We start from the raw sequence: 14,852 nt of genomic DNA on the forward strand, positions 1-14,852 counted from the left end.
AACTTTTATAAAAATGTATTTCTATTATTCTTTCTAGATTTCAAAAAAAAAAAAAGCCCAAGTCTGAAGTCTCAAAAAAGAATGCATCCTCATCTGGACTACTTCTGATGCAAAGATTATCACTGTCTTTAAGTCAAGCCCAACAAGAGAACACAAGAAACTTCTTTTTAATAAGTTAGTTTTTAAATTAGGAAAAGAAATGCATTTTTTCTATCGCGAACAGAAAAATTGGTTAAATGTATAGAAAACTATTTCCCTCAACTACTTTTGATTACAACCCACTTCAGCAAAACAGTACGCCCTGTACTCAAAGTCATCGCCCTTGAGGGAAGAAAAAGCACATCAGAAGACATACCAGGAGCTAGCAAATATTAACGGACACTTGGGATGACAGATAATCTGCCACCAATTACAAGAAATAATAAAGAAGGAATCTAGAATAAAACTAATTCCAAAACATTAAGATCTCTAGGTACAACATTGATGGTTTTCAAATGTTTTGGTCAATTTCTACTGAATTTCTAGTAAGGTAGAAAAAGAAAACTTTGGAGTAGTAATATTTTGCAAATTGCTATTTCTCCTTTCCTTTAGCTACTGTAAAATATACCAAAACAGAAATATAAAAAACATTATGAAAAATAGAAAATATTAAAGAGACAGAACCTACATGGAGGGAGTTACCATAACATTGCTATGTTCCAGGAACCTCATCTCTCCAATTTGGCTACTTCTAGTTTAATATAATAGTAAATAGCTACCTCCATGCAAGAAGCAAACTAATCTAAAACAGGTAGACCTGCTGACGAAAGATGATCAATGAGAAGACAAATCGAAGCAGCCTACAAAGTCACCTCTGGAAGCACTCTTAATTCAGAACTGAAGAGCAGAACCACCAAATTGGAGATAAAAGAGTGAAGATCAGTAGCTGAAGTATGAATAGTACACTTTCTAAATATAGACTCTATCCCCCACACAAATGCAACCTCATTTACATGAATAATCCCACTGCAGTCACTGGCACTATTCGCAGAACCAAAGCTATACAACCACTTAGGCCTCCTCACAATTCGCATTAAGATTTTCACATGAACTACAGCTATTGCCTTCTGCAGTTATGAAAGAGAAACCCCTCCAAATCTCTCAACCGAGTACACGCTTCTTTTCTATAAACGCTTTATCAACAGGACTGTCCACAACATGTCTTAGAAAGGAAAAATCTACTGAAGGGAACACCTGGAAAATTGCTGTCAACAGATGTCACCAAACATTTAAGATCTGTAGGCCCTGATGCCTATTTACTTATTGAATTATTTCAGGGTGAAGATAATTTTTTTTTTAATCTTTTAACTTAGACATTCTTTAATCCACTGAAAAGAAAGACAATGCTAACAAAAACAGTTTCAGAAGAAAAAACCTGATGACAATGTTTAACTTTATGTAAGAGCAGGGCTCCGTACGAGCATTCTTCCCCCCACAAACTAATTTCATATGCTCATTTACAAAAGCGGTGAAAAAAGTAAAACACAAACTAAAGTTTATCCCATTGTTAAGTCTGCCTTTGTTGGCTGACCCATATCTACATATTCACGGTTGGAATACGTGAATCTGTTTATCAAATTAAAAGACTGCTATATTTTTGGTGTAGTTTGTTATAAGACATACATATTGGTTTTGTCATGGTTTACTTTTGTACAGGTTTTCCTACTACTTGTTAGTAAAGCCCTGGCCATGTTGCAGTAAGTCTTTTTCTTTATTCCTATAATCCAACACGTCCTAACAAAATTGACATTCTCGAAAAAGGCTGTTTGAAGAAATAAATGCAATTTGGAGATCAAAAACTTTTCATCAGCTAAAATTCGTAATTTCATAGCCCATTTTTTTCTTTTGACTTTTACCACTAAATGCAACTGTCAATGACTAAAAGTAGAGGAAAGAGTAAAAGGAAAACAGTACAAATTGGATTGCTACGATTAAGCCAGCTGCTAGAATATAAATAATTCTCTAATTTCATCAGCAAGAGTTTTGATGAAGCAAATATATTGATATATTCCTTGCCAGGGAAATAAGATAAACAGGTATGTCCAGTTTCTCTATAAAGGCAAGGCACATTAGTTCTACACTACTGCCTACTGGGGTCAGACGTAGCATCAAAAAGTTAACGCTAAACCTTAAAAGCCAGTGACTCAACTAAGTATCTTCTTTTTAACGTATACACCGATGAACACATACACGCTTCCTGGCCATCCTCCGGCAGACTGAAGCTTCTCTGTTTCTCTCGTTCCTCAATGCCATTAATAGTACTGTAGTTGTTATTCTGTTGTAAGCTTTAATTGAACCAACTGTCAAAACACAGCAAGCTTTATGGCAGTATAAATTAATAATCCGGCTCATTCCCCTCTGTAACTCAAAGGGATGGCATGCTCATAGCTCTACCAAACATGCATGAAAGTTACCTATGCCTAGATGTTTACAGTAACATCTTCTGAACAACTGGCATTGTGCCACCTAAATCTTATAATCATAGGACTTACAGCCTCTTTTACGGAGCGGAGAGTGAAATAAATTCACCAAGAGGAAACTCTCCAGAAGACATAAATAAATACACCCACCCACCCCCCCTTCCGGGGTTAACTAATTTTGTTGATGTAGACGTATAACCTTCGACTCCTTCTTTGAGGCCTTATCCTTGAAAACAAAGAAACCAGCACACACACACCCCCAATGCCGTACATGGATTTTCATAATTGATTTGCTTGAGTGATGAGGGAGGCGATAATCGCGGGGACCAGTTCCTCCACCTCCCACTCGCCGTGCGGCAGGTAGCACTGCTCCCCCGAGATGCAGCTCCCGCACGTTACCCGCCCCCCCCAACTCGCACGGGGGGATGTCCGAGGCCGCCGGCCGGCTGACAGCTCACCCCGCACCGCTCGCACCCGCCACCCCCTCCGAGGCCCGAGACCGCCTCCGCCCGGGGCCGGCCCGGCTCGCCGCCCCGCGGCCCCGGGCACACGGCGCGGCTGACAGGGCGGCGAGGCCGCGGGGCCTGCGGGCAGGCGGAGGCCGGGGCCTGGCGCGGCCGCTCAGCCCGGCCTAGGCCCGGTACTCACAGGGAAGGCTCGGATCCGCATCTTGGTGTCCTTCCGGCTGCCCGTCCCCTTACTCAGGTTCGACATCTTCGGGCCCGGCGGCGGCGGCGCCTCCCGTCCGGAGGTGCGCCGGGGGACGCGCGGCGAAGCGGCAGACCCCGGGAGCGGGGCCGGGGGCCGGGCGGGGGAGGCCGCTGGCGACCTTCACTCCGGGCTGCGGCCCCCGGGGCTGCGCGGAGGGCGGGAGGGCCGGGCCGAGCCGGGCCGGGCCCGAGGCGGGGAGGGGGGGGGGGGGGAGCGGCGGGGGAGGCGGCGGCGAGGGGCGAGGCGGCGGCGCAGGCCCCTCGCTCCGGCGGCGGCGCTTCCTTCACCCTCCTCCTCCGCCGCGATGGCGGACAAACATCGCTCAGTGCGCAGGGCCGAGCGCCCCCCCTTTCCTCTCCCTTCCCTTCCCACCGCCCAGCCAGCAGCCAGCGAGAGACAGATCCGGCCGCGGCGGCGGGCGGGGGCGGCGGCGGCGGCAGCGGCGGCGGGAGGGCCGCGGGGCGGAGCGCCGCCTGCGGGGGGTGAGGCGAGGGGGGGGGGGGGGGAAGGAGGGGGGAGGCTCGCCGCTCTCGCGAGGCTTCCGCCGCTCTCGCGAGAGCGGCCGGGCGGCTGCGAGCTGTCACCGTCGCGGCGGGCGGAGAGGGGAGGGCGGGGAAGGCGCGCGGGAGGAGAGGGCGCCGCTGATTGGCGGAGAGCGACGCCGCGGGCAGGCGGGGCGGGGCGAAGCCAGGCGGGCTGCACGTCCAGTCAGGGGCGGCGGGTCGGGGTCGGCCGCGGGCCTGCCTGCAGGGCACGTTGCACGGAGCAGGGCTGGCTTTATTTGGGGTTTTTTTTTTGGCAGAGTTTCCCGCCCCGTCGATATCCCACTTCTTGGGCTTGTGGCAGATGCCTCATTAGGGTTAAAGTGCGGGTTTTGGCACCCATACAGGGAAGCGTGAACGGGCCTCACAGCATTAAGCATGGCTTGAGCGCCGTTGCAGCCCCGCCGGGCTGTGGAAGATGGGGCGTTGTCCTAGCCCCGTCCCCAGATGGGCAGCACCTACCCCGTGTTTTGGCTAACCAAGTATTAACCTTGCTATGCCCAGCTAAAAAATGAAAGGTGGTTCGTTCCTTTACCTATTCATAGAATCATAGAATCATAGAATCATTGAGGTTGGAAAAGACCTCTAAGATCATCGAGTCCAACCGTCAACCCAACACCACCAGGCCCACTAAACCATGTCCCTAAGCGCCTCATCTACACGTCTTTTAAATACCTCCAGGGATGGGGACTCCACCACTTCCCTGGGCAGCCTCTTCCAATGTTTCACCACTCTTTCAGTAAAGACATTTTTCCTTACATCCAATCTAAACCTCCCCTGGCACAACTTGAGGCCATTTCCTCTCGTCCTATCACTTGTTACTTCGGAGAAAAGACCAACACCCACCTCGCTACAACCTCCTTTCAGGTAGTTGTAGAGAGCGATGAGGTCTCCCCTCAGCCTCCTCTTCTCCAGGCTGAACAGTCCCAGTTCCCTCAGCCGCTCCTCATAAGACTTGTTCTCCAGACCCCTCACCAGCCTCGTTGCCCTTCTCTGGACACGCTCCAGCACCTCAACGTCCTTCTTGTAGTGAGGGGCCCAAAACTGAACACAGTATTCGAGGTGCGGCCTCACCAGGGCTGAGTACAGGGGCACGATCACTTCCCTACTCCTACTGGCCACACTATTTCTGATACAGGCCAGGATGCCATTGGCCTTCTTGGCCGCCTGGGCACACTGCCGGCTCATGTTCAGCCGGCTGTCGACCAACACCCCCAGGTCCTTTTCCGCCAGGCAGCTTTCCAGCCACTCTTCCCCAAGCCTGTAGCGCTGCATGGGGTTGTTGTGGCCGAAGTGCAGGACCCGGCACTTGGCCTTGTTGAACCTCATACAGTTGGCCTGGGCCCATCGATCCAGCCTGTCCAGGTCCCTCTGCAGAGCCTTCCTACCCTCGAGCAGATCAACACTCCCACCCAACTTGGTGTCGTCTGCAAACTTACTGAGGGTGCACTCGATCCCCTCATCCAGATCATCAATAAAGATATTAAACAAGACCGGCCCCAGTACTGAGCCCTGGGGAACACCGCTCGTGACCGGCCGCCAACTGGATGTAACTCCATTCACCAAATGGTATTCCTTACCCTTTGAAGTCTCCCGGATGTCAATTCTGCCCTTCTGAGTCATGTCACCGGTAGGCGTATGCCTCCGCGGAGGCTCACAGAATGGCATGATGCAAGGCATTTTTATTTATTTATGTTTTGTGTTTTCGTCGCAATGCATGCCTGAGAAATGAGGGTGCCACCTGAGGCAACGCTTATGAGCCCAGAGTTAAATATAGGTCATTCAGGAAAGGGCAGTTGCTGTAAAAGGGAAGAGTGTTTTGGAAATGTCAGGTTCTGTAAGTTAGTAGCAGCGTAGTACCTCGGAAAGTTAGGCTGGTCAGCCAGAAAAAATAAAAAATCTAGGTCCCAGTCGCCAGGGGACTAACTGAAAAGTTAGTGGATGAAATTGAAATCTGGGTCAAAACATGCCTTGCTCAAGATCCCTCAGAGGAAGTACATGGCATAGCCAGGAAGAGAATTTCTTTTAGGTGACTCTTAAACTGGACTCTGAATACCAGGGCATCTTGTGATGTACATTTTGCGTCCAGCTCCACTTACCTCTGTCATCACTGTTTTCCTACAGGTGCCTCTATGCAGCACGTGCCCTCAGGGCACAGAAGCAACATACCTTCTCTGAGCTAGTTTACCTTCTGTAAGAGTAATTTCACCATTTTTGTCTCTTTGGGTTTGTTACAACCACTTCCCATTGGGACTATGTGTGTTCATGTATGACATATTTTTTAATCTCCTGATTAGAATTAAGTATATACGCCTAGAGAAGACGTTATATAACAGCAACACAATAAACAACGATTGCAACATGACTATGCAACAGGAACCCGTCCTTTTGAAAATTACACTACCGTCAAAATGCAGATGAAACAAAGATGAGAAGGGAAAGGTGGTTGTTTGTTCATGTGAAGAATATGGCTTCCACACTGTTTCAATACAATTTCAATTTTATTTCTCCTCCTAAGTACTTCCTTTGCCAAATGAGGACAACCTCTTAGGTTACTATGTTTTTTTTTTTTCCATCCCGTGACAGTTAAGATCAAGTCATTTGGAAAGGCTTAGTTTTGACTCTTGTAAAAACAGTTTGCAAAACTAAAGTAAAAAGTAAATTTGTACTGAAACACAGAGTTTTCATTCTGAAAATGTTACAAGAGGACTTTTCAATAAATTTAGTGCTGTTTTCAAAAACCAAAACTTTCCCCACAAACTGTTTTTGAGGAACTGGCATTTCTTCTTTCAAGAAAGAAGAAAAAGAACAACTTTTACTGTATCCATTACTGCAGATTGCTCTAGATTAACTTCTCTAATCACTGCTTTTGTGCTTCCTCTGATACTGGCCTTATGCTTGTGGCAGCCCTGGACCACCAGCCTCTCGCCTTCTCTTCATCTAAGCTGCTACTAATGCACATTTTTATCTAAAAGTTGGAAAAGTGCTGACTCACGCGTAGCTGCTCTTCAGTCCAGCACAGTACGCTCAACAAAAAATAAAATTACTCTCCTACCAAGTGATCTCAATTCTCATGTCAAGTGGCTTTATTTTACACTGTGAGCTTACAGCTACAACACGCTAGCGTAAGTATGTTGCTAGTTCTAACTTTATTACTAAAAGCTGAATTTGCAGTCTGAGCCTTCTTTTTGTGCAGATTTATGACCCAGTGGGGATATCTGCTATATAGAAATTCACCCGTAGCTCCTCCCTTCATGTCTGAGGTCTGTTCTGTGACTGTCCAAGGGGGAGACAATTACTATTTTTTTAGTGCACATTTTCTATTTCCATACATAATGTACAAAATGAAGTGTCACTAAGACTTAGCCTTTGAGCTTACGCAAAGAACTAATTTAGAGGTTCATTAAGTGCTTATAATGTTAATTCTAGGTGGGTCAGAGCCAGAAGGAAGACAGGCGGGTGGATAAGGACAGATTAGCGTAGGAAGAGTTAGCCACCCTATTGCTTAACTGGGTGATCTCGGCTATCTCACATGCATATCTTATGTACCTTCTGTTAGTCCGGCAGGGAGGTAACGGTTCCTGTGCAGAAGAATGGTTGCCCTTGTTGGAAAGTTCACATCTGTGCGTTGTAGCAGCCTTACACGCGTCTTACACCAACCACAACGACATGCAGAGGTAGGAAGGCCCCCAGAATAACTTACGCTGTGCAGAGAAGAGCTCGGCATTATCCAAAACAGTCATTTACTGGGGTTTTTCTGAGGTCCTGTCAGTCCTCTGATTTTAGATATTGATGATATCGCTAAATAATGGTGGAAGTTGCTCAGGTGCCCGCTAATCCATACAGAGTATTTCCACCTGAATGACATGTTGCCGTCTTTCTGTCGGCGTAAGAAGGATGACCCTTTTCCTTGACATGTGTATCTTGAAGGTGGCAACAAATCTTTAATTATTTAAACACTGTTTTTATAATCTGATTTAGCACTTACCTTAATCATGTGAAGGGCAGCAGAAATTTTAGAAGAATGTGAAGAGTACATTACATTAGAATCAAGCTAAATATACATTTTTACAATCAGGCCTTTAAAAGCAGAACGTGGCTCTTTTTTAACTTACAGAAAAATATTCTCTATATACCTATGAGAATATGATTTCTTTATTTGAAATGGTGACTTTTTCCTTGGTAAGGCTTCATTGTGCTCCACCGAAGCCAGGAACCAAGATTTTTTTTTTTTTTTTTTTGAAAGTAAACATCACTTCCGAGAAATCGTACGTACATATTTTCAGGTCTTCCTTACATATTCCCTCACCCCCGCAACCATCAGTGATACTTGACCATTGAAATACACAGGCGTAAAGAAAAACAAGTATTTCTATCACAGCAGGGAGCAGAATGAGCGCATCCTGCTCCGCAGAGCACCTCAACGCCTGACTGGAAACACAGGGGTAAGCATTTCGGGGCTCGACCTCACTGTAAGGTCCTACTGCAGAAAAGAAGAAACAAAATAGCATTTGCATATCGCGGTGGGAAAAACGGTGAGTTCTCTCCCTTTAAAGCCCAGAATCAGGGGAAGGGCTTTTTTTTTTATTTTATTTTATTTTATTTTCATTAAGTGCCTGCATCACTTTGCATGTGATGGTTGCTTTCAGATTTGCATGAACGATATGTGACATGGTAACCGTATGTATGAGACAGTTCCCTCGCTTTCCCATGTTACTATTTTGGGAGGTACAGTAAACAAATCATTCTTTTCATCACAATTTCTACAACCTGAGGGAAAAAATGTATCTTTTTTGTAACAACACAGAGATATGCCCCGGCAAAACAAGCATCCAATGAATGAACCACAGGGTGTTTTTTAATAGATCGTATTGAGGATTCTGCCAAAAGCAGTTCTGCCAAAAGCAGAATCTTACTCCAAATCACTGAAAGAACAACAATGCTCAGGACAACCAGATAAATGTATAGTTTCAGTGCCTTAATCCCTCCCCTGCAAATCGAAACAATCACTGACTGATTTGTGTACAAGGTTCATAGATTATAACAGCTACAGGGACAGGGTCCTGTAAAAACATGATAAATATTCAGAAACATGATTTACCAGGGCACTATTACATTTCTCTTCAAAGAAACAGAACAATTTCAAGGCATACTGTTTCACATCGTTTCTATCCACTTTGAGACTTTTTCTTTTCTTTCCTGCATGTCCTGGATGAAGAAAAAGCTTGTTTTTATCTTCCTCCATCACTGCTTCAGAGGACTTCAGGGAGAGGTATAATTCAACATAATAAAGCTACCAGCATATCAGGTAGATCTGTAATATTGGAGAGAGTTTTTTTTCTCTCCTTTCTTCCTTCTACAGAAATAATGTAAATACTACTTTATTTTCTTTAAAAAGGAGCACAGCTGGGTTTTATTGTTTGTTTGGTTTGGGGGTTTTTTTGACGTGGTGGAGGCAGTGGGGGTGGCTGAGAGTTCTGGGGGTGCAGGGAAAGGCTGTGGAGTGGCAAGGCAAGAAGGAGAACAGGCAGCATAAAGTTACTTGCTTGTTCCCTCATGGAAACTCGTTGCTTAGAACATATGGCTGGGCTGTGTTTAAATTTAATTTCTGTTGCATTTAAATGCCACCACAAATAGAGTAAATGCTAAAATATGACAGTCGAAACAGCTCAACAGTTTCAAAATTAAAACAGACTAAAGTGCTTTCAAATATTTTTGCAAGCAGGAAGAAAAAGAGATGTTGAGGGACTATCTCAACCCTATTTTCTCTATTACTGACCTGATTTAACAGACAAAACCCTTGCTGATGGGCACAGCTTAACCCACGCTCTCCCTTAGAGCGCTGTGTATTGCTTTCCGTCCCATCAGCCAACCCAACAGCAGACTCCACCACCACCGTGTTGCACGAGGTCTGCCCCTAGCGCCGGTGGACTTGGAGTGGACTGTTTGCAGGCAGCGTGCTGAGGATTGGCAGGAGAGACGATGAGGTTGCTGTAATGAGCGCATCATGTAATGGCACATTTTAAAAACAGGTCTAACCAGACAATGCACATAATAACCAAAATTAATGCTGTCCAACCAGCACTGGCTTCCCTTTCAGTACCTGACCCACTTCAAGATTGTTGGAATAATACATGGAATAATAATGAAGTCCTTAACAGACCAAGTCAAGTCCCAATTCGAATGCAAACTCACATCTCTAATGCATGCCTTTGACAGTCATCTTGCACGATATGACTGCAAAATACACCAGCAAACTGATGGCCTGTAATTCACCAGCACTGCAGCTTCTCTTACGGCAGCAATTGCTGTAACTACTGTACCATCGGTTTCTTTCACGCCCTGCCTTGGTCTCTGTCAAACAAGGACTACAGCAGTACAATGTAACTGTATAAATGCCTGTGTCCTCACTACACTGCTACTGCTAGACCAGGGGATGCTATCACATTGAGAAAAAGCAGACTCTTATGTTACAGCCCCATTTTCTAGCTGTGAGACCACTGTCTCACTGTCAAGTGGAGAGTTTTTACAGGCTTTCAGTAGTGTGACAGGAGATTTGGTCGGAGCAAATCTTTTGTGCAACACTCACATCACAAAAGAAATTCATGCTACAGCAGTTGCAACAGTGAAAGCTGCAATGGTGCGGTTAGACAAATGGTTCAGGTTCAGAAATTTTTCCTACCGCATCACAACAATCTGCTCTTAGAGGGGAACAAGTGTGTACATAGTATGTCAGAAGATGGCCTGAAAGAGCCAGACACTTCAAAACACTCAAGGCAAATTTTCAGGGGGAAAAAAAAGTTTCTGTTACAAACCACAGAAGAAAATGTTGTGCACAAACCCAAGTGAAAGTTAAAAGGTTGCGCTAGTACCATCACACTACACAAACACCTACCAAAAGGTTAGGGGTGACCTGATCTTGGTGTATAAAGCACCCACGTGGGAAAGTGGTTCCCGAGAGTACTGTCATTTAAATCAAGTAGGAAAAGACAGCTCGACAAAATGGTTGGAAAGTGAAGCAAGATCAAAACCAATGCCACACCAAAGGTAATTATTGCTTAAAACTATTTACCTACAGATGCGACAGATCCTTTATTATTCAACCTGTCAAATGAAGCTCAGTAACTTGCTAAATACCAAGTCAGAGTCCAAAGGGGGGGAGTTTCGCCAGGACTAGCTAACACCACTCCACTTTCTTCCAAAACAGAAGCTCCGGATTTACTGAGGCACTCACTTCAGTAGTAATACCATCCGCGGCTCTCGGCACCGTATACAGATGCGGGTGGGTAATACAGCTATTTGGTAGCATTCACCCACCACTTTTATGTGGCACACACGACGCTGGTGGAGAATGTGTGCTCTGAGACGGCTGACAAATTTTTATTCTTATGAGATCTAGTTTCTTAGTACCGATTCAGTTTCTTTGGGACTGGAGGAAGTTGCTTTGAAAGTTGAGAGAGAAACACGTTTCAAAGTTTTCACGGTTACACTCACCAGAGATTACTTTATTTGCGGCTGTTACTGACTTTCAAGCCTCAGCTATTTTGACGTTTCCTGTTAGCTAAGCGACAGAGAATTGGTTGCCTTGTGTACTTAAAATGCCTGTACGTTTGTGGCCTTTTCACATTCAGGTAAAAACTCTAGGTTTCCCAGGTGGGAATTTCCTCCTCCTGAAATATATGCATCATTTAAGAAGTTACTTCTGCACAGGAGAAGTCTCTAGCCAGCTGTAGTTTGCATACTTTCCAGGTCCTTTACACTGCCATAGAAAGCCTTGGGCAGCAAAGTGACTAATCTTGTCTCGGGTCAGGTATTTACTGGAGAAGCAGCTGTGCCAGTTTAAGATGTGACTGACATCCAGATGTTTGTCATCGCTCCGCAGCAGCTGTACAGTCAGCCCTATTGCATAGTGGAGAAGACTGTATAAAAAACCACGGTGTTTAAATTCCAGCAGAAAGTCAGGTGGGTAAACTCGCATCACTCCTACCTGCTGCCTTTGTGCCGAAACACGTGAGGAGTGCCCAGATGATTTATTCTGACATCTGAGCTGTACCAGGAGGAGGGTAATTTCCTGTTTATGGGTGGGAATGGACATCTCCAAGTGCCACAAAGCCATTTCTACAATGACCGCGTGACTGTAGCCTCAGAAAACAGTCATTATTTTAGAGGGTGCTGGTAAACATCCTCTTCCAGACCTGGCTCTGCAGGCTAAAGATGCCAGGCATCTGGAATGGGCATTCCCAGAAATGAGGGCTCTTCCCGTAGCTCCATAAATTGGAATTGTGCTGCTGTTTTCCTAATCTGCCCAAGACAGAGCGTGCTGGTTAGTGCAAGCCTGCCTTTGTCAGCTGTTTGAACTAACCCAGCGGAACTTGCCTGAAGCAGAATAGCGTGCATTTATTCCCCTGGCTACACCTTTTTGGCAGAGTTGTGCCGGTGGTAACTCCTGGCTATGGTGAAAATGCAAAATTGGAGGTAGAGGGAGCAAGACTTTCAGCAGTCAAAGGTGTTTGCGAAGTGGTAATGGCACATGACCACCAAGTATTTAAGCAGGTTGCATAGTACAGCTGTCCGTCTCTTTAGTGCTGCGTAAAAAATGTGAAACATCCATGAAAAACACAACTGTCCTTCAGCCGTTAAACAGCTCTCAACTCACAAGGTACCTTGAGTTCAATGCAAAAAGTGATCTTTTAACAGATTTTATACCACGACAATAAATTCAGACAATATGCCTCTTTAAACCGTAAGATTATTGCTACTATCTTTACTACACTGTTATCTAAGGGCCAACAAACAAGACTCGTATCCGGCACCAGACAAGCACAAAAAAATAGACAGTCTTCTACAAAAAAACTCGCAAATGATGTAGACACAGCAGGTTTTGGGGAAGGTGTGGCAGGAAGGAAGGTGTGTTTTCAGGAATGGGATTATGGTTCTTGGACTTTCAGTCTGAAAGGAGGCCTAAAGCAAATGAGAAAAAAACCCCAATCACATACTAGATATCTTGAACCTGCTGTGAACAGGCGTGAGATCACCTGTGTATGCATATGTCTCTCGTGCAGGGAGTCCAGCGGGCTTGGTAAATCAGGCGCACGTGTGCTGACCCTGGCTTTTTGAACAGTCACGTCATGGATGCAAGGTGAGGATAAGCTTTTGATGCCAATGAGTTTTACCTTCAGGAAATGCCTAAATAAATAACGTCCTGGTGAGAGGGCATGGTATGTTAATACTTGGTAGTACAGACCCACTCCCATGAAATGGCTACAGTTTCTCAAGACATGAAAAGACAAAGTGCAGAAAAAACAAGATCATAATGGGTGAAGAGCTACATACACTAGAATAAAAATCCATATGCAACACCATTTCTCCCAGGATGGGCTTATCAGACGTATGGTAAAATCTTCCTAATATAACATTACATTATGTATAACAGTACATTAACAAAAGTTCATTGTTACTGATGTACTTTACACAAGCCTGCTGTGCTGATAAAAAAATGAAGATATTTGACAGTAACAGCTTTTGCAGGTGGTACTCAGGTTGGCAATCGCATTTCTTAGCATCTCTTTCTGGCCCAAATTCTTTCTAGGGATTGAAATCAACTGTGGCCAGATCTCAAGGCGTATTTGGCTCCAGCTACCTGTCTAGGGCATGTTTTATTCATGTCATTACTAAAATCACTACTTCGATTTAAAATGCTGTTAGAGAGTCTGCAGATTCTGCCTGTATAGCATAAGGCAAGCAATATTCCTCAAATGAGCTACATTGCGCCTAGCACTCTTGAAAATCATTTTTTATTGCACATACCCGTTAATTAAATTCCTTAATTTGAGCAAACAGCAAGTTTGATACCACTGTAAAGAAAATCTGCATCTGTAAAACACTTCTGTTTCAGTATGGAGAGAGAATACTAGTAGTAAATTTAAGACAGGCAGTAAGAATTATTTCTGGAATATAATTTTCTTCTTCTCAGTTCAATGGGTTCCTGCCGTGTCTAGCTGGTAGTGGAGGAATAAAAAAAATCCTGCAAATTGCTTAACTATAATCTCCCTTTCCTATTTTTCTGTTTCTTCTAATTGAGGAGTTGTAACAACTAGGGATAGGCACGTGCTATCATCAGAAACCTTTTTCGACCGATAATATGGATTCAGTTATATGCTTCATTACTTTCTATTGGTTTCAGGACTGTAGTATAAAAAACAAAAAGGAGGTGAAAATACAAAACAATCACAATATTCTGGCATTTTCAAAATGATACAATATCATTTTTTGATCAATATTACTTAACATTTCCTTCAATTGTACTTTAAAGGCCATTGTAAGGGATATTTCTGACGTCTCCAATACGCAGGACAACCGTATGTATACACATATATTAGAAACACTTCCCATTCGTTTGTCTGTGAAAGAAGAGTGTTTATCCCTAAGGCTCCAGCCCCTGTTCCCTGAGTCACTAGGCAAATATTTCCTCCAAGTTCAAGAGGTGCAGCAGCAGGGCCAGTCCCCTCCCGGGAGGGCTGTCGGAGGAGTACCGGGACGGCAGCACTCATCGGGAGGCACCAGGGCTTCCTCTCCTGACACCCCTCTCCCCCCGGAGCCCCGAGTCCTCCCGGTGGGGTGCAAGGGGGGCTGGCACCCCCTGGGCAGTGGGGTCCAGCTCCCCTGTCTCTCAGCAGCAGGTTAGCAGAGGCAGGGCCACCTCCGCCTTCCCACGGCCCCGTGCAAACGCACCCACCAGCAAACGCACCCACCAGCAGCAGCCACCTGCAGGGAGAGGCCAAGGTATGCCAGTGCCCCGGTTTGTCTGCCACCGTCTCTGCGCTCTAGAGGGTCCCACCAAGAGCAGGCTGACCTGCAAGCCTGGCAGCCAGGTCTGTCCTGAGCATTTTTGAGCACGTCCAGTGCCAGATCCAGGCACCGAGCGCTTTCCAGGTATACGCAGGTACTGAGCAGGGTTTCCTTTTTTTCCTTTCATTTTCTAGAACATAATCTTTGGTCTAGGCACCCCGAGTTCCCCCAAAAAAGGCCAGTGTCCTTTTGTGACCTTGCCATCAATCCGCCTGCCTTTAAGAAGGCTCTTAACTAACTTGCAAGGGTTTAGGTTCACCTTAGCTAAAGACCTTCAAGAATTCTCCTCCTC

General features: G+C 45.3%; 1 protein-coding gene across 1 annotated transcript in view; it reads right to left on the minus strand.

Moving 5' to 3' along the window:
• The window catches only part of CUL3 (cullin 3), a 59,931-nt gene extending 56,660 nt beyond the window's left edge, over positions 1 to 3,271 (minus strand). Inside the window, exon 1 of the mRNA XM_076340885.1 lies at positions 3,108 to 3,271. Within this exon, the coding sequence (XP_076197000.1) occupies positions 3,108 to 3,173 (66 nt within the window). The 5' untranslated portion in view covers positions 3,174 to 3,271. The remainder of the gene's footprint in view (positions 1 to 3,107) is intronic.
• Between the last annotated feature and the right edge of the window lie 11,581 nt (positions 3,272 to 14,852).

Source organism: Aptenodytes patagonicus, chromosome 6 (assembly GCF_965638725.1).
Source record: "Aptenodytes patagonicus chromosome 6, bAptPat1.pri.cur, whole genome shotgun sequence".
NCBI classification, from domain to species: domain Eukaryota; kingdom Metazoa; phylum Chordata; class Aves; order Sphenisciformes; family Spheniscidae; genus Aptenodytes; species Aptenodytes patagonicus.